A 26393-nucleotide genomic window follows, 5' to 3' on the forward strand; every position below is an offset into this window, starting at 1 on the left:
TGACCTAAACCTGAACCTCATGACGATTCTCTGTTATTGGACAGAGTGAATCAGAGCTTGTCATAAGTTATTTTTAACCAGCTCGTTCTCGTCCACTCGTTGCTTTGTTGACATCGCCGACATCGCGTATTTGCTTTCTTATTTAGTGACTGGATATTGCACTTTGATCATGTGATAACCTTCTGAATTGTGAAGTTGTATCACAGTGAAGTTCCTGCTTCAGTTACATTTTTAAGGCACGTACGTACTTAATCATTTTTGAGGCTTTTGACGTTTGCTCAAACTTACAGAGTATGCCTCGTAGTCGGATCGGATCATGTTCCCGCCGCAAACGAACCGCTCCACAATTTGTGGTCCGGTTGGGAACGAGACCACTTCCTCCAAGGGGTCTTGGTTCAGTTATTTTGGTCTGAACTCGAGTATGGATCGGTTAATCAATAGTGAAAGTTGATTTTCCACATTTTGTTCGTCATCTTTACTGGTTTCTATCTCAAGTGTCTCAACATGACCCACATCTTTGTTGTTATTAGGGGCTGGTTGAGGCCACAGAATTAGATTTTGAGCCAGTACCAAATAACACCAGGGCCAGAATCACAGATACTTTCTAACCAGTTAAAAGTGTTTTTAGTCAATAACAAATGTTAATTGTTTGCATTATCTGAGCTAATGAGGTGATTGCTGCATGTGTACACACAACAGCAGCAGAGGAGCTAACATTGTTTTAGTATCAGTCTTATCGGCGCTAGCATGGCTACTCAAAACAAGACTAGGTGGTATGGATACTTCGGTATCACACCAGAGATGTGAATGAACCTTGCTCCACCTTATTGTCACTTCAGAGCTTTGTCAGTCACTAGCGATCAAAAGCCTTATCAGAAGCCTTTTGATGTATTGAACCACGCATGAGATCGACAGAGAAAGAACGTCGACAGTCAACATTCATCTCAATGCTCGTAACTGTCTCGCATTAACAAAGGTGACTGCACAGAAAAGGTAAACCTACGTATTGGTATGAGTGGTGGAGAAAGAACTGGGCTACTTTAAGCTAATCGTATATTATCTCCCACTAACATGTCAGTCATTCCTCAGGTCCCAGTAGACGTTAATGCTGCCAAGTGTTGATTTTATGAACTGCCGCGTACGAGCAGTTGTTGCCGTCCGCTAAAGATAGCACCATTGTTTAGATCGGCCGTGACATATGTTGGAACATGCTTGTTGAATGCTGCAGCCTTTATTTCTGGCATGATTGCATCTCGACAAGTCCTGCCGCTATCTGCTCTCCCTCTCTGCTCCACGGCAGCGACAGCAAATGACGATGTCTGCCTTGGCTTGGCTGTTTTCACAAGTCATTTGACGACCTCAGCAGCTCTCTGACCCAATCAAAACTCAGCGTCCCATTACCTCATAACTCTGATATGAAGGAGTGAGTTTAGGCGGGCGGCATGGTTTGATGAATCAGCGTTGGTCTCATCCCTGTTGACCCAGTGGAACATCAGATAATGACGAGGCCGTGCTGACTTCGGCAGCGGGCCCGCCTCTCCCACGTCCAGCCGATAAAGACGTGGAAACGCAAACATTAGAGCTATCTGAGGGCAGCGTTCAAGCAGGCAGGACCACAGGTCATGTTTAGGCGTGGAAAGAAGACTTTCAGATTTATATTATAGTAAGGACTCCTTGTAGATATATAGCAGTGAGTTTTACTGAACGCTGATAAACTATGAGCCCAGATTTTTTTGTAAGATACTCCGACAAAGCTGTGGAAGCTGTAGTTAGTGATTTTTGCAAGCGTTCAGCCAGTAACCGCAGAATTAGACGGATGCAAACTGACAGTCAGTGATATTACAGGCCAACAAAACGACCGTCAGATGCTTAGGTTTGATTCACTGATGATAAAAATCAGGGAGAGAATGGATGTTTGCTTGTGTAACGCGATTATCGTGCTCAGCACCTCCCGTTTGCACATATTTCAAGCTGCGGCTGAGGCATCTGTGTGGGGTCTGAGGGTGAGCTCCAGAACTGAGTGATTTTCTCACTGATTGTTCTGACCCCACACTGTCAGCAGAGCATCTATTCCTGTCTCTGCATCTATGTTAATAACGCCAACTGTGTGTGTGTCTGTGTGTGTTCGCGCGTGCACACGTGCGGTGTGTGAGCAGTGTTTAAATAGCCAAAACAGCTGGGATTTTGGAGCATAACTGATGGCTGTGGTGAAGTGAGAGTGATTATGTTCAGGACCCATGCTGTGGCATCTCTGTGTGTGTGTGCATACATTTGCATTTGTGGATGTCTCACAGCAGAGGGATGTGTGTTATCCATTAAAGTAAATGGGGGGAAAAAAAATGTCTATGCTCTGCAGCTGAATGTAGGGCAGGGGGCTCAGTGAGGCGGGATTGGGGGTTGAGCCGTTCCACTCTCTCCATCCTGGAATGCACTCCCAACCCTCACTAAGACTGTGTCACCATCCAGCTATGTATGTCTCGCTTTGCGTGAACGTCATACAGAAGAACTGTGTTATATTAAAGAATACTGCATGAGCACAAGCCTCTTTAACACAGAGATCTTGTCACAAGAAGCTCCTGCCAGCTAAGGGCTTTTCTAGCCTCCACAGTCCACGCTGACTGGATAACTTGAGACCGCTGATTTGATTAAGCATTCATGCATCTGGGCCAGAAGACAAAGCTGAACTTTTCCTGGATCTCCAGGGTTTGAGGCTTGGTTCTCATAATGTTTTGTAAAGGTTTTCTGAGCTGTGCCTGCTTCTCATTCATACAATTACAAACAACCACTGTACCCAACTTCCTAACATAGCCAGTTTTCCACCAGCGGCCTTTGATTAGCTCCAGGAGGGCTTTTGGGTGGATTAAGTGTCTTGCTTAAGGACACATTGATGGCAGCATGCCTACTGGTTCATTCCCATTTTTTTTTTTTTTATAACTTCAACCTCTTGATTTTCCCCTTAACTGTTCCCTAAAGTATGTCTTAATTTGTCAGACAAGTATGTTGAAATATCATCCATATGTTCTGTATCTGTATTCACCGAAGCGCTAAGATGCTCACACTGGCTGATCCAAGCCCCCGATGCTTTTATGGCTGCAGTATTAGATGAAAAAGGCAACTCTCTGCATGTCTTGTGCTTCGTTTAGTGCAGTAAAAAGAAAGTAAATCGATGGCTGTCTTGAAGGTGGGAATTAAATTTAAAACTTATGGGAAATTGCAGACAGATCATGTAAATCAGATGTCATTTATAGTTAATGAGCTAAAACTTTGAAAGCCACCGGTATGCTCCTTTAAGGCTCCTTTAAGGTTACCACAGTCCCAGTGTATGCTGTAACTCTCGAGTAGACACACACACACACACACACACACACACACACACACACACACACACACACACACACACACACACACTCACAGAACAAAACCTCATGAAGTAGTAGAGTAGGTAGATTGCCCAAACTAACATAAAAATGGAGCAGAACCAGAAAAAGCCCTCAGCTCAGACCACCGGTCCCTCGATAGAGTTCACATTACCAGACCTTAAACCTGGTCCACTTTGTATACACAAGACACGAATGAGTGTGTTAACCATGTCCTGTGACACAAACGCTCTCGGTCACACAAGCACGCTTAGATACGTAGACACTGCATGCATCCGTTCACTTTGCACAGTGTGAGGTCGCGCTTGTGCTTTCATTTAGGGAAGATAAACACGAGGGTAATGCCTCCGATTGGCTCTGCCGCTCACACACACACACACACACACACACACGCTCACATCCCTCTACTGTGCCATCCTCATCTAAACAATACACATTCCATCTCTTGCGTGCACAAACTTTGACACACACACACAGTCCAATCAGCTACTGTCAGCTGGATGCTGTTAGGGCTTTACGCTGGGGGTTGGAGGAGGAGGAGGAGGAGGAGGAGGAGGAGGAGGAAGAGGAGGAATGCAATCTCGACACCTTCAGCTCCTGCCCTATTCACCTTGCATGTTGTTCTGCAGGAATGCCATTAGCTAAGTGAAAAATGGTTGTGTGTGTGTGTGTGTGTGTGTGTGTGTGTGTGTGTGTGTGTGTGTGTGTGTGTGTGTGTGTGTGTGTGTGTGTGTGGGGCAGGCAGATGGTTGCATGCTTCCCTGTGTGGTGTTTGAGTGGGGAAACGGCAAAGAGCTGAAGCAGAATAAAAAGCATTTTTATGACTTTAAGTGTGTCTGTAAACATTGATTTGAGTTTCTGAGGCACTGCCTTTTCTGTGTGTGTGTGTGTGTGTGTGTGTGTGTGTGTGTCTGTATGAAGTGAATGCCGGGCCTTAGACAGCACTTTAATGTTGTAGATTAAGTCGGCACTGGCTGTGTGCTGATTGAAACCAGACGCTTTTGCTCAGACTTCTTACACACATATACCAGCACACTGCTTCAGCACACCCTTTTTTCCAAAATGCCTAATGCCCCTTTAATGGGAAATTACTACCCAACGTGTTATGCATTTTGTCAACTGAGCGCCTATCCACGACATAATTAATTTTGTCAAGCAGTGGATATCTGATTTGGAACTTTCTTCACGCAGCTGCAAATGAATCCCATCAGCTGTCAAAAGTGTGAGACACTTTCTCACACGCTCCCTGTCCCGGCTCACATAATTCTTGACTTTTACTTCGCCCGAGATAATTCAGATGACGGTCACCACGTTATGACAGCTTAGAGCGCGTCACAGACAGTCATAGTGTCGATTAAGCTCGATCTTTTTAAGGGCCAAAATCTCAGAGCGCGTTAAAGAATACCCTCAAACAATCCTCAAAATATTTAGTCCCCAGCAGCCCCCCGTGTGTACTCATAAAGGCTAAAGTCTGTTCAAATTATCGGCCCAGGTCTGATCTCATCTCAGATTTAGCGTGGTTTAATATTTCATTCTATCCCCTCTGGCTTACAGGGGCTTTGTCCCGACTGTGTTCTGCAGCGGTCAGCACATGGCCCGCAAACACACACGTACGGACATGCACGCACACACACACACACTCTGGCCCGCGGAGCCGAGTGAAAACAAAGCCGGGCTCTGCCAGTGTAAACACAGCCCATTGTTATGGGCACTCTTTTCCCGCCTCGTATCTTCGCTCCCCGTGGCGATGCAGCAATCTGAGAGGTGCAGCGATGGCACGGGTCCCGTTTTCGTGGAGGTTATATTAAGAACCGCGAGGGCTCGTTCGCCATGCGTTCATGTGACCGTGCCATTATAATGCAGGCTGCAGAGTGTGATTTATGTCTGCGGTCTCTCTCCCTCTTTCTCTCTTTTACTGGTACACTTTTTACTGCTTGGCTCCTTACGCGTGGTTTGCGGCCGTTTGCTTCGAGAGGTTTTAGCTTTTTGACAATTATTTTTAGACAAACAGCATTTGCTGTACTGTACTCGCTCTTGCCAACAAAGTAAGCCCATAGAAAAACATAACCTAAGAAGCGGCTCTTAGATATTCTGATGGTAAACAAGTGTGTTGGACTGTGTGTGTGTGCCAGGACATGCGTCTATATGTGTCCTGTGCGGGCATTGTATGCAAGGGTGTATCTCAGAAATATGTTCCTTGATTGTGTAAAAAAAAAAAAAAAGTGTGTGTGTGTCACATCGTGGCGTCTCTCAGCTGTGACCCTGGGCCACATGTGCAGCCAATTATGTCCAATCAGAGGGCTGTAATCAGGGCGTGGCGTGGGGATGGTGGCAGCGTGGCAGTGGGGGAGTTTTAAGACCCATGATTAGTGTGTCAGGCTGATGAGGAGGGACAGGGGGAGCTGCCAGGCTGAATCCTGTTTCTTCATCTCTCTGCCTTTTTCACCTCCACATGTGGGGAGCTCTGTTTATTTAGTTTGTGCCAACCAGACCTGGCTAAAACGGGGTTTCAAGTTCTTGGTTTTTTAAGGCATTTAGGCGACAGATTGGTGCGGTTTGCCATGCGAGATGATGCAATTACAGGCAGGTATTTAAATGTAAGAGTATATGTTTCCACAGGGAGCGAGCGACCTGCCACCATCTGAACTCTCCTGATGCAGGGAGGCGAAGCTGTCGAAGCACATTTGGGGAATGAGAAATCATTTGCTGCTTCTATTAGTCTGGCAGCAGCCCTTTAGCTCGTGGCATGAAGAGAAGCAAAAAGCTGGAACCAGCTTCAGCGGAGCTCTTTGATGTCTGTCAGTAAACCAGCGTTGTTGATTGGCTGCAGTAACATAGCATCAGAAACTCCTGTCACGCGTGCATCGCTCCATACAGCTCCCTCCGTTCAGATGGCAGGCGATAATATGACCTGCATGGTGAAATCAGCTAGAGAGCACAAGTGTGCAAGGCTCTTTCTTAATAAGGTTGATCAGTCGCTGCTCGCATTGACTACGTTTACATGCACAAACTATTCAGGTTCTTGCCCAAAAAAGGCTGTTCCTACTGAGCTGTTTACACGGCCGATGACAATGACTGTTTCCACTAATGCTCTGGTTTAGTGTACATGCAGCTGTGCATGCTCCAATTAACAAACACAGCCTCTCCCTTTCATTCGTTCATCCACTTCCTTCCTTGCCATTGAGTTATTGTTGGCGGGTCTTCGTTGTACTGAAACTTTGTGCTCATGTCACTCAGGTGAAGGCACCAAAGACCGAAGTACGATATGTTACCCCACCGTCCTCCACATGCAGACTTTCTTGCTCTTTATATTATGTCACCTGCTTTGCTCCTGTCATAATTACTACAGCCATTGGAGGTCGCCGCCGAATGATCGATGTAAATATGGGTTGTAATAACCCACTTGCAAGGTCGACCTGTACGGTCGTTTTTCTGGCGCGGACGGCCTCATCCACGTCTCCAGAGGAGGGGAGCTTTGTGGGGTCTGCTCTGCTGCTTCCTGCGCTTTGATCGACTCCTGGACCACTGCCAAAACACTGCCTCTGGAAATCTGATCAGTGTGTTTATTCAAACAAACGGTCCATTTTTACCCTAAATCACATGTCACAGTCTCACTATTAGTGCTACTGGTGTCAGCAAAACCGGGCAGCTGATTATCCGTCACTGCCTGTTTGTTTGTGCGGAGCAATGAAAATGCAAGAACGGCAGAGGGAGAGAAAGCTGGACGGGCAGTCATCTGCTGAGCTGTAAATCACCCCTGATCTGACAGGGCAGACGAACACAGTGACCGGAGCGTGGCCCGGCCTCCAAAACCACATGTGAGCGGGCAGGAATGTATAGCCCACTGCATTGTGGGTTTGTGTCAGGGGGAAAGAGTGCAGACTCCCTGACTCAAAGGACACTGTGAGGTTGGGGGATGTGGAGAGGTGAGGAGGAGGAGGAGGGGGCGGCATAACTTTCGGGAATCAGAGTGCAAGTTCAGGAGGAGCGTGTGAATCACGGCCGTCTTGCTGTTTACAACTCCTGCTCTCTGTCCCGTCACAATTTACACCGAGTTTAACTATTTTCACTTTCATTTTTCAGTGAAATGTGTGAGAAATTAACACAACTTTACATGCACACAGCAGAGAATCAGCTGCTAATTATCTTCTGTGTCTTTCTTTGATTCCCTCGTCCCCAAACTCCCCTTCTTTGCTCCCCTCATCCTCCTCTTCGAAGTCCCAAAGAAGTTGCTCCAGGAGCAGGGACCCAGACCGCCGGTGTACTCCCCTCCGCCCAGCGCCCATGACCCCAACATAGTGGGAGACAGCCCTCCAGAGGGGAGCTCAGTCAAAAGCCCTGACTCTGTCCCAGGTGAGGATATAAGCATTTTCACTCTCACACACACTGACACACACTCGCAGCCTCCCATGGAGAGCAGTTAACACTAAACAGTCCCAAGGCCTCCCAGGCATCAGGAGAAACAGTAATTCAGGTCTCAAGTCAGGGCAAGTATGTATGTATATATATATACTTAAAGTGACACGGTTCAACTGTTTCCATATGTATCCGAGCAGAGCCATCGGTTTGAACCATTTATGATCATCACTCTTAAAAATATACTGCGTTCCAGTGATTGCACTTATATGCGACCACAGTCTAAATCAGTGTTATATGGTCAAAGTCCCATGGAGGGAAAGAGGGAGAAGATGGCGCGAGAACAATGAAATGAAAGGGTGAAAAAAAAAAAAAAGGAGACGCCAGCAAGGACAGAAACTTAAACAAAGCTTTATTCATGGGGAATGGTGGCCCTCGTCCAGCAGGCTCAGCACTCTGCTCTGCTACCAGCTCCGGACTAATTAGGAGGACGGACGAGCGAGTGTGGAGTTAAGAGAGGGAGCGGACAGGAGATGTGTGCCGCTGTGCTGACGGCTCCTGACGCATGAATGGCTTCACTTCCTCGCACCGTCTAGAACCTGTTTCCATCTGCGATGCACTGATAGGGGATGAAACACAAGAAGGAGGGACATGAGGGACGAGCATGAAGGCGGAACAAGAAACATTTTACTGTAAACGCGCTGTCGGTATCCTGATCTTCTCGCTTCGTTCGTCTCATTGGTGTTTGTTTATTTTTCAGCTCGACAAAAGGCTGCGCATAAAGAAACAGATTTGATCTTTCTGCTTGACCAGCATGTTGCCAGTTGACTAAACAGCTGGGTCACCAGTTTCATACTTTCACATACTGTGTGTCTTAAAGGAATAGTTCCGCATTTTGAAATACAGATCAGAAAATACATATGAAGCTACAGCTAACAGCCAGTTAGCTTAGCATGAGGACTGGAAACAGTTATCCTGGCTCTGTCAGAAGGACAGGGACATATGAGGAACTATTTCTCAGGTGGGTTTCTGCCAGTATTCCAGTACATAACCCCCATAAAACCACAAGATATAACATGTTAATTGGGGAGTTTTAGAGGTATTGGTAGTTCAGTTTTGTTTCCTCTGGACCGAGCCAGGCTAGCTGTTTCTGCCATCTTCCAGTCTTTATGCTAAGCTAAGCTAAGCTAAGCTAATCAGCCGCTTGGTTGGTATCTCATCCACCTCTCGGCAAGGAAACAAGTAACTGACTGTCTCATTTATTTTTATCTCTGAAAACATCAGGATCTCGTCTAGAATTCAAAATAAACCTGAGTGAATTACTTGGCAGGACGAGATGGTTCTGTAGAAACTGTCCCACCCATTAGAAAGGCCACGGAGGTTAAAGTCAGAAACCACAAGATCCAGACTTTTTATTGTCTCCATCTTTGGTCCTAACTGCTTGTTACTGTGGCGTTTCTGTGCTGCAGTTCCCAGAGACTGTTTGGCCACAATGGAGTTGTCTTCTTCCTGGTATTTTCTTTCACTAAAGTGCTGTTTTTTTTTATCCCTTCAGCCATGATGTATACTGTAAACCCAGCTTTAACTGCCCAGTTCCAGTTATGTCTGCCACAGATGCAGGGATTACTGATGTTATATAGTAATTGGATTATTAGTAATTTCACCTTGTGTTGAAAACATATGATCAACATGCCGATTCATCTGCCTATTTTAACGTACGCTAGGACGAGAGTTTGTGGTCTATTGGTTGAATGTTAGCTGATGTGTGCACCACAGCCGTGGGCCCAGGTGGAAACATTTACCTCCCCGGTGAGCAATCCCAGCCTAAACTGCTTTTATCAGATAAAGAGAAGCCCGACACACCTTAGAGCCTCTGCAATTAGAGGTCACTGGTGTGTGTGACAGCTCACCGAAGCATGCTTACTTACACTGACAAGGAATCAAGCATGTAAACATGACTGTGCACACATGCGCCCAGAGTTGAGGCTTAGGTCACTGAACTGAACGGTCCTGTTTGTTTTTAGCTTACACGTTGTTTTTTTTTTCCTCATCGTGTGTGACGCATCGCTTATTCATAGAACTACAGTTACAGTAGTTACACTACAGGTTAACTAGAGGCGACTGCGCTCAGAAAACGAGCGTCTGAGGAATGAAATCACTCTGTTCTCTGATCTCGACTCCTCCGCTCAACACAAGCCAGCATGTAAACACCGAGAGGAGTCGTACGGCGCTGAAAATCCAGAGGAGGAAACAGTTGTTCCCAACTATAAATAGACTGTTTTTGAGATTTTTTGGGGGGGAGTTTTTGAAATGTTGCCAAAGTGCAAACATTTCCCATGTGGTGCTCTGTTTGTTAATGGCCTGAGTCAGAATGAATTTGACAGAAGCGGATGTTGTGTTATCATCTGAATCACACAGCTCTCTGTGAACATGTGTGTGTGTTTATGCGTGATGCATCTTTTTACAGAAGTGTATCGACTAAAAACTGGAAACCGCTGAGAGGCTGCGGATGACTCAGTGGTCTGCATGCTGTAGTCACAATACCTCAGAGACAATACGCTCCTATTTTACTGTAAATGACCCCATCACCGCCGTCAGTGTCTGACTGTACATGCGGTAATGAGCCCACTCCTGGTGTGTCATTGCATGTGGGCCCACAGATTTGGATCTCATACTTCAGTCATGTTCTACAAGTGGAACATTTAAAAAACATCTGTCTTAAGAAGAATGCTAAATGATCTACCCACTCTCCTCTGCTCTGTGCTGTTAAACTGAACTTTCCTGCTCTCGTATCTTGCAGATAGGAAGAAGATTCGGGAGACAAACCCAAACGAGGAGAAACTTTCAGAGGCTGGAGGAGGAGGAGGAGAAAGGCCACTGCAGCCCCCAGGCTTGAATCCCATCATCAACTCCACCTCTGGCAGCAGCATGGCCCTCATCAGCAACGCACTGGCCGCCTACACTTACATATCAGGTAAGACAACGTCCATAAAATCTTGTGTCACGTCCAATCACATGAAGTAGGGCGGTTACTTCTCAGAGTAAGTGACTTCAGGGTTTGAGTGCACGCTTTCATGTGTTGTACGTGTGTGGCTATCTTTCGGGTAATATCCCCCATTTCCTTTTTCCTGGGACTGAAAGGTGGGTAGATGTGGGCCAGAGGAATGCAGATGTGAGGCAAAGATAAACGGCTGCATACACACACAACACACACTGTCAGTCACCTGCTTCAGCCAGCTGCTAGCACAGACGCTGCAGTAGTTCGGGTACTTCCTGCTCGATTACCTCAAATAAACAGTTTCTACATAGTGAAATGCGCACGTCATGCAGTCAAATAAACATACAGTGCATGCACTGGAATGTGTAATGGAAGCTAGCTCAACTTTCAGCTCTGAACTCACACATAAGCTGCTATAAACTTTTAAGATCTGCATTTATAGACAGTATTTTACTGAGGAATATTACACCAATCAAAATAATGTACGACCTTTAAGCGTTGACTTAGAAAAATCTAAACTGAGTCTGTTTAAAACATGAGTTACTGATATTTGCAGTTGATCCTGTACTGGCATTTTGTGAGGATAAAGGGGGAGTGAGCCCTCCACACATTGCAGCAGAAAACCTGACAAATGTTTATTAGTCATAAAAGTCTCCTCTATAACATATAAAAAGTGCTAAGATATCAAAGTGGTGGAAAATATTGAAAAATACTGAAATCTGCGGGGGCTCAGCACATGTTGGGACCAAGACGAAGGGTGAAGAGTGTCCTTCTGCACATGCACTGCAGCCATATTTATGAGACTAGAACAGTTGAAAGAGTTTCCGTTGTAATGTGTGCAGGGTCATGTCCTACAATGCCTGTTCTAAGGCTGGACGAAGGGCCTCGTAGGATCAGACCAAAGATGAAAGGAACAGGTGTCACTTTGGTTCTGTCAGTCGTGAAAGAAAAGTCTTACTGAGAGGAGGACGAGGAGGAAGAGCAGCTCAGTCTTGCTCACATGGAGCTTGAGGTGGTGGGACACATTAACCAGCATTAACAACATGCAGAAAGACATATCTGAAGACCAGGGGAGGGAGGAGTGCAGGACCTATTGGGGTTAGCAGACATGTTGGCCAAACCAAAGCACCCAGCTGAGGAAGTGAGTAACATGAGCTGGAAGTGTGCGGTCAGTGTTCATTAGAGAGAGTGAGCCATCAAGTGAAATATTTCATAACAAAGCAGGCTGAACAGGTCAGAGGGAAATAAAAGAGACCCAACATCAGTCACAAAGATCCAATTAAATGTTTGACATGTTTTCTGTAAGAATCAACTAAACCTAGCACTCCCCCCCCCTCATGACAGACCACCCAGAGAGGGCAGCGCTCTTCTTCGTCTGCGGCGTGTGTTTGGGCCTCTTCCTTACCCTCTTCGCCCTGGTGGTCCAGATCTCCTGTCGCACTGACTGCCAGCCCCGCCAGCGGCCTCCTGCCAAGAAACGAGCGCGCCCCGCCGACTCGTCCTCCGATTCCAGTGACTCGGACTCGGACTGGGACACCACCTCGGACCTGTCGGCGCGGCGGCACCGGCGATTCGAACGTACGCTTAACATGAACGTGTTCACGTCGGCGGAAGAGCTGGAGAGAGCGCAGAGGCTGGAGGAGAGGGAGCGGATCATCCGGGAGATCTGGATGAACGGGCAGCCGGACATCCCCGGGACACGGAGCCTCAACCGGTATTACTGAGGACTGCTGAGGGGCTTTTATTATCTAGAATGACTTGAACAAAAATTTAGGACGCACTTGGGTTGGAGAGGGCCGAGAGACCCTTATGAAGCTTTACAAGCAAGCATGCAAAAGTGACTCATTGCAGACTTGCAAAGAAAGTCCTCCCTCTCTGCTGGTTTGCATATTCCTCTGGGTATCATAAGCTGTACCCCGTTCAGTTCGAGAATAAGCTCCCGCTCTGCATGGTAAGCTCACCTCTTAGTTGCCTCTCTCTGCCGGAAGCGAGGGGTGAAAGGCTACACTGCCTCGCCCGTGACCTCAACGGGCCTTTTTGAAGTGGGGATTTATGGGTAGGCTGCCTTAGACACACACAGGCCTGTAGAGACGACATGACTGAAGGACCAAGGCCTCAGACGGGGCTGTTTTATGCAGAACGTGAGGCAGCTGCAAAAGACTGTGACACTTAGAGCTTTATGCCCATCGCCCTCCAGTATTCAAGTGTGGACTTTGCAGCATGAAGCAGGAAGACGTGAGCTGGGACAGTGGGACAATGTAAGACAATCTCTCCACAGTGAATAACCATGCTGCCTTTTGAACTTCATGAAACCAAAAGATATTTTTGGGGGGAATTCATCTCAACCCTTATGAAATCTATTTTATAATATTTAATAGTTTATTGATGTTGTGTATTTTTGTTCTCAAGTATGGTTTATTATGAGATATTTTTATACTTGGCGAAGGTTGTCTGGCACCTCAGGGATGCAATCCTAGTGTTTCTGTGTTTGGTTGATGTATTTCCTAAAGAAGGGGATCGGCCCGTTTAAACAGCGATGTCAGCATTTAAAGAGAAGAGTTAGAAATATCATATAAAGAGCCTCAAAGAGGTTTAGCGATTTAACCTTATTTTTGATACCGTATGTTTAATTCACAGTGCAGTGCCTTCTCTAGCTATTAAGTCACTGTTGTCAAGAGTGCAGCTGGCGTTTAACTCCGTAAGTGGTCAAATGGTTTATCAATTGGATATCTCAAATTTATCTTATTCTATATTTATTCCCTTTTATTATTACTGTTGCTTTGCTGAAGTGGAGCGTTTGTAAAATCTGACTGTCTTTGTCACATGTTGCACTTGTTGTCTCCCCACGTGTAAATGTACATAACCAGAATATAGCAATTTTGTACCAGTGGATTTGCAAAAAAGATTTCACGTCTTGTGTCAACTGTGCCCCTGTTTCAAAGACACCAGTGCTAAACCAGATGCTTGTGGTGATCGCTGCTCATGGCCGTCTGGAGAAGGAACCAGCACTGAATAAAGGTTCGCAGAGGACGTGCAGACCGCGTCTCTTCAACCATGTTGCCAGTTTAATGAAATAAGCTATTGTCAGTCCAGTTCTGTTTGTGCTGCCCTGGATTCAAGCATAGAAATTATTAGAGTTTTCAGAAAAAGCTTGGTATTTTCCTGACTGAGAGTTTAACTGAGAGGACACAGGACATATTAGGGTCATCCACATACAGACCGCCACTCTATATAGTCTTCATAAAGACAGTTTCAGATGTGTTTAAATTTGGATGGGATTACAATGTTCCAATAGCTGGTAAAGTGAGACCAAAATATGACTCCTGTGCTTGGATTAAACTGTGTTCAAAAATAACTTGTCCACTGTTTTGTTTGGTCTTGCACATTTTCTCCTGATGTTGTGTTTTGCATTTTCAGTGTTGTGCAAAATGTGCACAACACTTGTAGCAGGGCCCAGATGTGCACAGTACTTTGTTTGTACTGTAGAAAAAAGGAAAAGCTCTAATCTCATGATAATCTAATACTACAAATATTGAGTTAACACTCTACAATAAGATCATCATGAACACTAGATTGTGTGTTTTTGATGACCTGTGGGAAGTCTGTCAGTGAGATTTATTGGTGTTGCTCGCCCCCTGGTGGTGAAATGGGAGCGCTTCAGTTTGTGTTAATTGAGTGTATGAATAAAAATCAGCCTCTTATATTTATTTATAGTTATGACAAATCCTTTCCAGATATAAGTTATTGATTATTGATTGTAGCAAGCGACACAGAACTTTACTGAACATAAACATTCCGAAATATTCAAGGATATGCTGCTTCTTTTTCTTTTTCTACTTTTTTTTTATGTTTGTCAATCAATTTCTGACCAATTTTGACACTACTAAATTTTCTTGAGTTTTCATTCGTAATTTGTTTTAGTTTTCAGAAATTTACATATTTATTTATTTATTTATGAAATCGTTGCTCTCGTGCCGTTTCCATGGATACCACAAACTTACCGCTGCGCAGCCGTCGTGTCGTTTCACGCGCAAACAAAACCTCCTGTAAAAAATCCTCAAATTAGCCCGATAACGTAAAACCCGTTTTAACGTCTTGCTGAGCGGAGGACGTCGAAAAACACACGTCAGGACCAGCAATGTCTCGGAACTGGAATAGCCATGGATTACCATTTTTACCAGGATACACTTTTCGGGATGTTACGGTGAGAATACAATTAAAGTTAGTAACGTTACGGAGATAAAACTAGCCAGGTTGATTTAAGGTGTTTATAAGTTAAGTTACGTTAGGCTGACTGACATTAGCTCCATAGTTTTCTGTGTGTATTGCAGATGTAATTCCTGCATTCCTCCACTTCTTTATGTCGACTAACTCGAAGTCTTAAGTGACTTTCAGGCCTTATTTAGGATGCATTTCTGAAATGTATTTTCAGTAAGATATGTGAGATAAAATACTCTCAGGTGTTTATTCCACGGTTGTGTTTTGAGCATTGTCATGCTCAGGTGTTCATATTATTCTGACCACCTCTACGTCTCACATACTTGCTGCAGCACAGAAGACTCACAGGAAAACTGCCCTTTTAGCGGAGTTCACCTGCATCAGTGTAAAATATTTAATATACCCAAATGTGTATTCCTGTTGTGATGTACCAAAGTGAATTTACTCCCTCCTCAATGATCTTTGTCTGCAGAAGTCTGCCTTCCATCGTCCCCGGACGCTGTACTTCAAGAATGGCTACGCTCTGCCCCGTCGCCCCACTGTGGGCATCGGACAGGATCCTCTTCTGTCAGAACAGCTGATCCAGCAGGAGATGGACGAGTTGTCCTGTGAGATAGCAGACATTACTTATGGCTCCCGTGACCAGAGCCTGGTCAAAGAATTCATCCCAGCTCACGTGGTGTTCGACAAGAAGGTACAATAACACCAAGAAGTGTAAGAGCAGCATCTGGAGATTTCTCTTTTGCTGTATCACTGTCTGATCGTCTTGTTTGTAGGTGCTGCGCTTCAATGCATACTTTGAGGAAAATATCCTGTACTCCCCTGATGAGGATTGCCGCATGCGCCCTGTGGTCATTTACTACTACCTGGAGGATGACAGCATGTGCATCATTGAGCCCATGGTGGAGAATTCTGGGATACCGCAGGGGAAACGGCTCAAACGCCAGCGTCTGCCAAAGAATGAACGTGGAGAGCATTACCTGTGGAAAGACCTCAACGTTGGCATGGACCTGAAGGTGTACGGGGTCAAGTACCGCATCACACAATGTGACGCTTTTACAAAGGTACAGCACTCACCTGTATGAATGCTCTCGCTGACATAAAAACATGGAAATGCGGTCTTAAATATACTCTATACTTTCTGTTGTGCCTCTCGTTCATCATGTGTAGGAATTCTTGGAGAGGGAGGGCATTATTGTGAACGACCCCGAGCCGATGCCTGTGGATCCTTACACCAAACACCACAAAAACCCTCCGCCTGTCTACACAACACCCTCCGGATTAAACCCCACGCACCAGTTTCTCACCATGGATCGTAAGGTAAAGGAAATTCTCTCCTTTCCACACTCAATGGGGAACCATTAGAGAAGCAGGAGTACGATAACATAGGTTTTACACCTACCATGCCCTACACTTAAGCAAATACCAGTCTCCACTCTTAGTAGACGAAGTAATCGAGTAAGTGATCTTGTGATGGCAGGAAATATATGCATTGCATACCAAGTCTGGTTCCAGGCTCCTAACCTCTCCTTGGTCAGGTGCTGCATTTCTTTGCCATGTGGGACGACACTGACTCGCTGTTCGGGGACATCAGGCGTGTTACCATCCAGTATTTCCTGGCGAACGACACGGTGGAGATCAGAGAGGTCCACGAGCCCAACAGCGGACGGGATCCCTTCCCCGTCCTGATGCGCAGACAGAAGCTGCCCAAGAAAATTAAGCCACAGTATGGTGAGAGGCAACACTGTGTCAGCTTTCTATACAGAAGGTGGCCAGCGGTGGTTATGGCCACCATAACTGCCATGTTTGTGAACCATTTCTCTACGGCCGAGCTCCACCGGGGACGCTTCTTAGCAGCACATCTGCCTCTCCTGAGCGCCCTCTGCATTCCCTTAACTCGCTGCTGTTGTCTTATTTCTTTCCAGAGACCTTTCCCAGCAGCGTGCTGGAGGTTTCAGCAGAGGAAGTGGACGAGTATTACTCCCCCAAAGACTTCCAGCTGGGCCAAACGATGAAGCTGATGGGTCGCCGCTTCCTGCTGTACAACTGTGATGACTTCACTAAAGAGTATTACCAGCAGAACCACCCTGACATGGAGATGAAACCCATCGAGGTACCAAAGAAGACTGACATGTTCCTCAAGAGGGAGAAGGTGAGAAGCTGATGCAAACCATATTACCTGAGGGTGTGTGACTTTATGTTGTTGGAAATCATTGTTTATTTCTCGTTCATTGCCCACATCTGTCCAGGAGGTTCCTCCCTACAATGGTTTTGGTTCACTTGAAGACTCTCTCCAGAATTGTTTGTCGTTAATTCCCGAGCCTCCCAAAAAGAACCTGCGAAAGATGCTAGAAAACAGCCACGTAGTGCTGCGCTACACTGCCAGGCTGGTGAGTGAACCCTCTGTGACTATTGGTTGGTCATATGAAGACATCATTTCTCCTCTCGCTGAAGCTGTTCTGTGTTAACACATTCCAGGACTCCCAGAATCCCCTCGATGAGGGCCGACATTTCATACTGTCCTACTTCCTGGCCAATGACATGATCAGTATTTTTGAAAAGGCCACTCGCAACTCGGGCATCCTCGGCGGCAGATTCCTGGAAAAGACACGTGTCCCCAAGCCGGGCTCTACAGTGGACAATCCTGAGTTTTACTCACCTGCAGACTTTGCTATTGGAGCCACTGTGGAGGGTAACGTTCTCCTTTTACCAGCCTCTGTTCATTAAAGTAAAATTTCATTTTCCAGTCGGGGATTAAGAGATAACAAAGCCTAACAGCTCAGCTCTCAGCATCTTTCTCATCTGTTTTTTTAGTTTTCAGCCACCGCTTTGTACTGACCGATGCTGACCGCTATGTGCTGACGTACCTGGAGTCCGTCTCAAGCGAGATCCCTTGTGAGACACTGGAGTCTTTGCGGCAGAAGCTGGGTGTGGAGACGCCAAATAATCAGCCATCTGACCAAAATGGTAAAAACTAAAACAGCTATTTAGCGAAACATGCTTCTCTGTAATTGTCCGACAATAATGCAGTTATCCCAGTAGATGTCACCCTTTTAAAATTTGGGACTTACACAGCAATTGCCTGTTCTTTTGTCATTCAGAGCCATCTTCATGATGTCAAGGCCGGATTGCTGTGTGTGACCTCAAGAATATGAATTAAAGCCTTTGCAGAATGTTTCTGATCGTAATAAACACTAAGCACGAAAGGTGGTCTGTTTGGCAGAATCTGAGAGCTTGTGGAAATTCATCAAATACAACAGTTGTTTGGTGTTGTGGACCTTAAAATACTCTTCTATCTTATATCAAGCAGCCGTCCAGTCACATAGGAGATGAGCAATCAGGCAAGAACATTTATGTTCCCTGTGCCACGTAAAACTAACAGAAGACCAGACCACGGCCACTTTTAGCACGCTGCCGTTAGCATTCAGCTAAAAGTCTCAACTTTTGGAATCAAAGTTGTGCAAAAATGACTTCAGTTACAATAAAGTCACAACTTATTTCAGAAAATTGCATTATTTAATAATGTAATTAACAAAACAAATAAAAGAAAAACAAAAAACAAAACATGGAATGGCATGCGCTAATATCCAACATACATACTCGATGCTTATCTGTTAAGTGACCAGTGACAAATGTAGGATTTTAAACAGACAGAATTCATTGGGAGGAGCCCAGGTGACCACTCTATTGGCTGGCCAAAATCCCTTCCCTGACACAGTGGAGGGATAATATTAAGGCCTGCATACAGTAAGCTCATATCAAACCACATCATCAGCAACATTTTTCTGCTCCAACGGACCAGACAAGAAAACAAGCAAAGCCGGCTCAATGGGAAGAGCTGAAAACAGCTGCAACATCAGACAACGCTACAACCAGTACAGTACTTATGTATGAGGATACGCATCGACACATTCAACACGGACACGCCGTAACGCGCGTGCCGCACGCTGCGTTCACTTTACATTTTAATCATTCTGCATACAATGGTGCTCCTTGGGCTGGGATAGCAGGCTGCATGGGTGTATAAAAAAATACTGATATGATGAGAGGAGTAAATGTCTGTTGGGCTCGAGGGATTTCCTTGGATTTCATTTTCCAGCATTCAAGCCTAAGTCTGTAGTGACTGAGTCCCTGTAACAGCTCAGGACACACTCAACACGGAGCACGGTGGCCAGGGGCCGCCAGCTTCCCTGCTGTGCTGATGAGAAACCTCAGCCGAGGGCCAAGGCCACTGTTCAGGCCAGTCAGTGCACCGTCTTAGGGGGACTTGAGTTTTTTGGTCCGAGGAGAGGCTCCATTCTCCGCTTTGAGAACTCCGTTTTCATGGTGACCAACTAGCAGGAGGGACAGAGGTGAAAAGTGTTTTAGGTAAGGAAGCCACACCGCTGTTAACGCTGATGGAGGCACGTTATGAAACATGTCTGAGCAGGCGTTGACACTCACGTGAGTCTCTCTTCAGCGGCCGCAGGGCTTGTTTCGTGGCAGCCTTCTTGCGAACGGCCTGTTCGTGTCTGAACTCCCTCCAGCGCCTCAGCTGGAAGCGGATAAACTTCCACAGGAGCCAAGATTGGGTCAAACATACCAGCAGTAGAACAGTCATCCTGAAGGGGCACAAAGGTAAGAAGATTAGTGCAATTGCATGTTTGGGGAAAAGGACTTGCCATTGCGTGCTGAATTAATAAAATGACTTAATGGTCCTGATGTGTGTGTTTATATTAAGGTCTATTTGTCAGTGCGACCTCAGACTACAAGTGGAGCACAGTCTAGTTTGGTCCAGTTGAGTCCCATCCTGTCAATCATTGTCAAAATTCCTGGCTACATCCACGGTGAATTTATGTTGTAAAGCAATAAAACGCTCGAAAGTGTGTTTTTTTTTACAATACAATTGTTACAGTAGCTGTAAAAAGCGTTACGTGAAATGAATCATTATCCACAGACGTCGGACAGAGGTCATTACCTTATCAGTACAGTGTTGAAGTTGCCCAGCTCCAAGTCCAGGCCCTGGTTCTCTGCGCGAGACAAACCAAACCCGACAGCCAGGAACATCAGGGTCAGCGTGGCCATCCGTGTAAACACAAAGCTGACGGCCCACATGTCAAACCTGAGGCACGGCACAGTGAAAATGTGGTGAGCAGAGAAGGCGCAGAGGCAAAAAAAAAAAAAAGTCAAGACCATTAAAACCAGCAAGGAGACTCACATTTTCTGATGGTTCTCATCAGTGAAGTAAAAGAGTCTGGCGATGTGGAAGCCCAGCTCTGACACATACTGGAGGAAGAGGAGCACCAGACCCACACGGCTCATACTACGCAAGGAAGGAGAGAGAAGCAGCCGATAGATGAGGGTGACAAAAGAAAAGAGTCCATGTCAGGTTTCCAGATCATTTTATGTAATATCAGCGGTAAAGCTGAGTAGCTGCAAAAGATCAGCAACTGATTGAGGGCGTTTCTTGTCTCACTATGCGTGCATTTTTCCTTGACAGGCCTTTGAATTTGCAGCTGGATGCTTACTTTAACAAATAGGCTGCAGAGATGTGCAGCAGATACAGACAGATGTACTGGAGCTGACGAGAAATCTCCTCCTGAAAAACAAAAACAGCCTTCGTTTGGAAAGGTACGGCACTCACAAATCCTGGACTTCCTCTGCTCTTCCTCACATAATATGCAGAACGAGCACAAGCCAAGACACACACACACACACACACACACACACACACAGCTTATCTAGTCACACTCCAGCACTCCTCCAGTTCCCAGGGCCTGCTTACTGACCTTGCGTACTTTCTGGAAGTAGAGCTCTGGCAAGGCGTGGAGCCAGTAGGCCAGCTGAGTGAGGTAGAAGAACTTCACCTGAAACCTGGAGCAGAGACACCGACAGACGGAGGGAAAGCAGGAGAAAAGGCGAGAGGGAGAGGCTGAGTACGGCCGCAGTGACACATTCCTGGTTTGATTTGTTTGACTGTGAAGCTGTTAAAGAAATAAACCTTGTTAAGTGTAGACACAGCCAAGTGACCCAGCAAACACATCTGTGTTTAACAGTGTGAAATGAGTTATTTTAATCCCCTCAGCTTACAGAGGAAACTGCTTTTCCCCATTTACGTGAATGGACCTGAAATCAGGTGGCTGCCCAAACTGGAGCATAATCAGACTGTGAACTGTACGGTGCATGTTAGCACAGCTGGTTAGTGTGTATGTGCAGGTTCTGGCTGTTTAGATCGCAGTACATGTAAGGAAATGATGATTATTTTGTAGCACTTTGATTCATTTCAACTTCTTCTGAACCACTAAAGTACAATAAACTGAGTTGTTAATGGTTTAAAACGACCTCTGTGAAGTCGATATTAAGTGTATATGTGCATATTCTTAAATCACTGGGGGTGGGGGGGTGTCTAAATTGGGGCCCACACAGGAAGTAGTCATCACTGTGCTCTAAAGTGACTAAAATATGTCAGCACACAAGGGCAGGTGTGTTTTAAAGGTGCAAAGCATAAGATAAGACTCCAAACAAATAGGGGGCAGCATATCACCAGAGTAAGCTCTAACTGCTGCTCACTGCTGTAGCTGTCTTTGGCTGCAGCTGCTAGCTGCTGTTTGCTAGTTAGCCCAGTTAGCTGTGCAGCTAGTGGCCTGATTAGCTTACTGAAGCAGGTCAAACATCTGCAGCGTGTAGAGACAGAATATTTTCACATCTAACTCAGTGAATTCAGGGTTTATTCTGACAAAACCAGAGCCGGTGATTGTGGAGCAGTGGAGAGACAACACGAGGAGTTTTGGGTGAGTTTACTTTTGTTTCTGTCGAGTTTGAATGAAGTGTGTTTGATGATGGTCAAGATGCGTTGACCTGGCAATTCAGCGCATTTAAGTTTTGTGAAAGAAGGTTTACGGTTGTTGTTGGAAAACAGGTGTGAGAATATGTCCTTTCTTGACATTTCATGAGTTTATTTTGCTTATTTATTAGACAACAAAAAACTGAAACAGCTTGTCAAATGTAACAAGATGGCCGCTCACATACATCTCCCAACTGAAACCACCGGAGCTCTGCTGTCAGAGCATTGCTTGTTGTGGTACAGAGTGGTGTTATGAGACAGGATGGGCCAGGGCTAGCTGTTAGCATGCTAACTTCACTTATTTCTTAACCTTCTCTTGATAATGTTTGTTAATTTTTTGAATGTTTTTGAGCAAAAAAAGATGCTTTCAGCCTCTCAAATGTGAACATTTTTGTTTTTTCTTTAGTATTTCTATGATATTAAACTGAATACATTTACTTTTTAGACTAAAAACATTTGATTCTCTGGACAAAGGAGTATCTGTGGATACTTCTAATGTTAGTCCAGTGCATCTTTGACCTAGAAAAAAAAACAATCTACAAACACTGCTGTATTCTTGTAGTCACACAGCTCTAAACCTTATGTAAATATGTGGAGTTAAATCCACATCAGTCATACCTGAGGTGTACGTGGGGATAATTCTCCCAAAGGCTGCTGGGATGCAGGAGATATCCCTCCTGTGTGAAGAAGTCAGAGAAAAGGACACTTTATACTGTCGCTCTTTAGTGGGTGATAACTTTTGAGCACTGAGGTGACACTCCCTGAAGTAGGAAGTTGAAACTGAATACGATTTAAAAGTCTCACTCACTGTTATGAGGATGTAAAAGCTCCACACGCTCGACACCAAGTGAAACACACACAGTTGGCCTGACTCATTAAACTTGGTATTCTTGCTCTTGGAGAGGTGGAGACGCCGGTTCACTTTCTGCAACGTGAACAAAACAACAGATCATGTGAATGCAGCTGGATCCAGTCGTAATGGGTGGCATGTTGACTCTGTCATTGTTGTGCACAAGGAAGTGTCACCGCACTACAAATATAACTAGGACAAGAAAAGACAGCAGATACTATTTATGGCTGCTGTGAAAACGTTCCTCTGAAGAAGTATTCCGCTCAAGACACTTTGGAAACCGCCGTGACGGCGCTAAAATAAAACATCACTCCTCCTCGCTGGCCTATTTCTAAACAATGACACAAGGGCTCATGCTTTCAGATGGATTAAATGCTACTCTCTCTTCCTTTCTCCACAGCTCTATCCTAAGAGAACTGGAGCAATGTCAGACTGTTGTCTGATTCCGCCTGAAAAACACTCAGTATGCTGCTCGGCTCTGTTCAAAATGTCCTTTTGAGCTCCAGAAAGTGCAGCTGGATGCAAACACCATACACATTGTATGTATCTCCATTTTTCTTTTTGCACTCCTTAACTTACTGTTAAGTCTTTGGGGTTTTTTTGTCTCTTGTGTGTCCCTTTTTCTTTTTCCTAAGCATGTACACTGAGTGCAGTGTTTAAACTGGAGCCTTGTATGTGCACACATACTTGGCCAATAAAGCCGATTCTGATTTAATTGAATATATATAATATATAATAAAATACTCTCATGTGTCTGAGGAAATGGTAAAGAGGATAAGACATAATAGATATTTCATTTGTTTCTGGTTCATTACCAATCACCATCTACATGGAAATAGAGACGGTGCTTAATTTGTATACTTGTAAATGTTTTTTTCCTAATTAATTACGTTCAGTCAGTGCACATCAGGTCAGCTGAACATGCAACACCAGTAAGGGCACCTGATCAACCTGCACATGCACAGGGAGAACACACACACACACACCCAGCATAGAAATGCTCTGCCCCAGCCAGGAAGTGAACCCAGGACCTTCTTCTAGCTGTGAGGTGACAGTGCAGACCGCTGAGCCACCGTTACTACATATACACTTGAGTTTAAACTGAGCATTTCTTTCTAGGAAATTCCTATTTTCCCTCTGATTAGCACCAAATTACATGGAAACTTCCTGGGAAATTATGGTTCTGTGACAAAACAGCGACGCGATGCCAGGGTACATCGCTCTCAGGCCTCCAGTGTAATCGCAGTATGTACTGATGCATTGTGCCACGGTGACTGGGTACTTACATCCAGGAGATACTCCTGCACCACAGCGTGGAGGATGATGGCGATGAAGAAATAGAAGAGGATGGTGGCGCAGTCCTTCCATCCGTAATGGTAAAACGTCACCTCTCCCTCTATGCATACACAAACACACACAGCAAATGTTTGCAGTCAGAGGGCGTGTTAAAACACCCTGGAGCACTGCACCCACAATTCAGTGACAGTAATATGATGATGCAGTATGCGGGAACAGCAGGGGAGGAAGTGAAACTGTGACATGTATGAAGTGCGGAAAACTGAATTCATCTCCTCAACTGCACTGCATACCTGGTGATAGTGTGGTGACATTGTACTGAGGCTGAATGAACAGTATGGCCGTCTTGGCTGTTGCCTGGAAATTAGACAAGAGGGTAATTAGCGACATATTTCAGTGTGTGAATGCGGCCTCAAGAGGTCTGTGAGTGGCAGGTGTTTGACTGTGTGGAGGGCCAGAGAGGGTGAGGATCCCAGCTTTTCAGAATATATAAAGCTGTTTAGATTAATGCCAGTAAATCCTCGTCATGGCATCGTAATTGCCTGCTGGGAGCTGAATTCCTTCAGTAATGCTGCTGGGGGGAAAAAAAATCTGGCATGACAAGGCTTGCATTGGCCTCACAGAGCCTCCCAGATTATTTGATGTGGAGCATCCCCGCAGAGACACGCGTTACAGCGGCGTTTCCCAGCTTTTGTAAATGAAGCAATATGAACTGTAGCTGCAGCCGCTCGGCACGGTTTGCAGGGGTAGAGCTATGCATTATCTCACAAGGCTAAATATTTGAAGCTTCAACAGATTATTGATGAATCTGTTATTTTTGTAGTTAATTGATTCATTGTTAAGCCTCTACAGTGTAAGAAAATGGGCAGGACAGTTTCCCAGAGCCCGATGTGATGTTTTAAATGGCTTGTTTTGCCCAACCAACAGTCAGAAAACCCAGAAATATTCACTATACAGCAAAATGAAACGCAGCAAATCATCACATCTGAGAAGCTGAAACATTTAATCTCAAGCAATCCCATCTTATTAGATACGATCTGGCACATAATGATTTAAGGGTCATCCTTCCTGAGACCCCCCTCACGGGACCCTGATGGTCCCCTAGCCCCAGTTTGGGCACCACGGTGTCACCAGTCATTCCCTGCGCGCCGAGGCCACAGGTGGCCTGTCAACGCCGGATTCAAGCAGCTACAGCTCAGTTGTTCTTTTTTTTTCCCCTGAAACGAGAAATATGAAGGAAATCCCCTTCTTATTTTTTACTCGGCCAGCTGTGTGATCACAAGCACGGTTCCGGATTGAAACTTCGCTAAAAGCTCGGGCGACCTGCGAGTGTTTGTGCGCACGCAGGGGAAGCTGTTAACTAATGAGACAGCTAATCAATTAATGAATTCGGTCCCTGTGTGTCAGCGGTGAAATCCCCGCAGGTCAAAGCGCTCTTTAGTTCAACTGAGCCTACGGCAGCCAGCAGCATCGGCTCAAAGATTGAGACGTGGCAGTTAACTACAACCGTCGAGCTCGCGACGAAAAGGGGAGCCGCTTCCGTATGCGCTTTTCAAAATAAACCGTCCTTGAACTGCGACGTGCGCCAGAACTCGCTTAAAGCAACTGCGATGCTTTTAATTTGAAAGCTGAAAACTCATCACTTCCTGTATGAACTGTGCTGTCTGTGCTAACTGACAAATCTTGAAATCAAATGTTGAAGCGGACTGGAAACTGGAACAAGTCGTTGTCAAGAGGGTAAAAAAATGTGACCTTTAGGAAACAAATAAGTGACCTTAAGTTGTTTTTGAGTAGCCACTTATGTGTACGCCACGATAGGAATTTTCAGTTGCATTCCGGTTAAAGAACCTCCTTTAAAATAAAAGTATGCGTGGCAGGACAACGAAAACTGTAACCAAACTAGCAACTAACGTGTAAAGTTTCAGTTTGTTCCCTGCTGTTTTCAGCAACTTTCCGGCTCGGTATAACATCCTACGTTTCTGCTTTGACTGCGAACAGAGCGGCAACATTCATTGTTCACAAAACCTGTAAAAACTGCAGCAAGCGGCCACCGTATCCGCGAAACTGCTCACAGATGCAGTCAAACATGCAAGCGCCTTTTTCCCCAAAAGGCAAAAAAGCTCCTGTCGACCGAGAGAGAGCCAAATTCACAGCAGGTCACATCTCTGAACGTGCAGCAGGCTTTGCCATCTTAAAACAGCTGAGTGAGACGGGGGGAAGAAAAGAATCTGAGTTCATCTCACCTCAAACATCAATCCAATCAAAATGAAAATCACCAAACTGAAGACGATGTCGGCATGGTTTTGAATTAAGAACTCCTGGCTGAAGAAAGGGTAACTCTTGTTCCTTCGGCGAAATGCCATGTCAACTCAGTGCTGTTTTCCCTGCTATTTTATAAATCAGAATTTTTCTGACTACGAAGTTCAGGAGTTAACTTTCTCACTGAGCTGCGCATGCGCGGCCTCTTAAAGGGCG

At 45.4% G+C, this 26393-nt stretch overlaps 3 protein-coding genes across 5 annotated transcripts in view; 2 read left to right on the top strand and 1 right to left on the bottom strand.

The window, feature by feature from the left end:
• LOC139348170 (protein eva-1 homolog A) overlaps window positions 1–14078 on the top strand; it is a 68250-nt gene extending 54172 nt beyond the window's left edge. For all 3 annotated transcript variants that reach the window (XM_070988125.1, XM_070988126.1, XM_070988127.1), the window contains 3 exons: window positions 7596–7730; window positions 10534–10707; window positions 12076–14078. In XM_070988125.1, the coding sequence (XP_070844226.1) occupies window positions 7596–7730; window positions 10534–10707; window positions 12076–12455 (689 nt within the window). In that variant the 3' untranslated portion in view covers window positions 12456–14078. The remainder of the gene's footprint in view (window positions 1–7595; window positions 7731–10533; window positions 10708–12075) is intronic.
• Window positions 14079–14731: 653 nt separating this feature from the next.
• efhc1 (EF-hand domain (C-terminal) containing 1) lies at window positions 14732–18152 on the top strand. Its single transcript, XM_070988124.1, has 10 exons — window positions 14732–14935; window positions 15422–15643; window positions 15726–16013; window positions 16120–16269; window positions 16488–16680; window positions 16875–17101; window positions 17199–17339; window positions 17428–17641; window positions 17764–17916; window positions 18051–18152. The coding sequence occupies exons 1-10, from the start codon at window positions 14870–14872 to the stop codon at window positions 18062–18064; spliced, it is 1668 nt and encodes a 555-aa protein (XP_070844225.1). The 5' UTR covers window positions 14732–14869; the 3' UTR covers window positions 18065–18152.
• Window positions 18153–18449: 297 nt separating this feature from the next.
• On the bottom strand, window positions 18450–26362 carry tram2 (translocation associated membrane protein 2). Its single transcript, XM_070987301.1, has 11 exons — window positions 26162–26362; window positions 24212–24275; window positions 23909–24018; window positions 22581–22697; window positions 22391–22449; window positions 20718–20802; window positions 20457–20527; window positions 20147–20251; window positions 19907–20050; window positions 19393–19550; window positions 18450–19283 (listed from the first exon to the last, which is right to left on the bottom strand). The coding sequence occupies exons 1-11, from the start codon at window positions 26279–26281 to the stop codon at window positions 19207–19209; spliced, it is 1110 nt and encodes a 369-aa protein (XP_070843402.1). The 5' UTR covers window positions 26282–26362; the 3' UTR covers window positions 18450–19206.
• Window positions 26363–26393: the final 31 nt, after the last annotated feature.

This window comes from Chaetodon trifascialis, chromosome 19, assembly GCF_039877785.1.
Source record: "Chaetodon trifascialis isolate fChaTrf1 chromosome 19, fChaTrf1.hap1, whole genome shotgun sequence".
Lineage (NCBI taxonomy): Eukaryota > Metazoa > Chordata > Actinopteri > Chaetodontiformes > Chaetodontidae > Chaetodon > Chaetodon trifascialis.

What these genes read in the sequence shown, in the direction of transcription:
- efhc1 (XM_070988124.1), top strand. Translation starts at nt 14,870, where the DNA reads ATGTCTCGGAACTGGAATAGCCATGGATTACCATTTTTACCAGGATAC. An exon ending in ACGTGGTGTTCGACAAGAAG is followed by an intron (nt 15,644 to 15,725) that starts GTACAATAACAC and finishes TCTTGTTTGTAG; the next exon opens with GTGCTGCGCTTCAATGCATA. An exon ending in AATGTGACGCTTTTACAAAG is followed by an intron (nt 16,014 to 16,119) that starts GTACAGCACTCA and finishes CATCATGTGTAG; the next exon opens with GAATTCTTGGAGAGGGAGGG.
- tram2 (XM_070987301.1), bottom strand. Translation starts at nt 26,281, where the DNA reads ATGGCATTTCGCCGAAGGAACAAGAGTTACCCTTTCTTCAGCCAGGAG. An exon ending in TGATTGGATTGATGTTTGAG is followed by an intron (nt 24,276 to 26,161) that starts GTGAGATGAACT and finishes TCTAATTTCCAG; the next exon opens with GCAACAGCCAAGACGGCCAT. An exon ending in GCCGCTGAAGAGAGACTCAC is followed by an intron (nt 19,284 to 19,392) that starts GTGAGTGTCAAC and finishes CCCTCCTGCTAG; the next exon opens with TTGGTCACCATGAAAACGGA.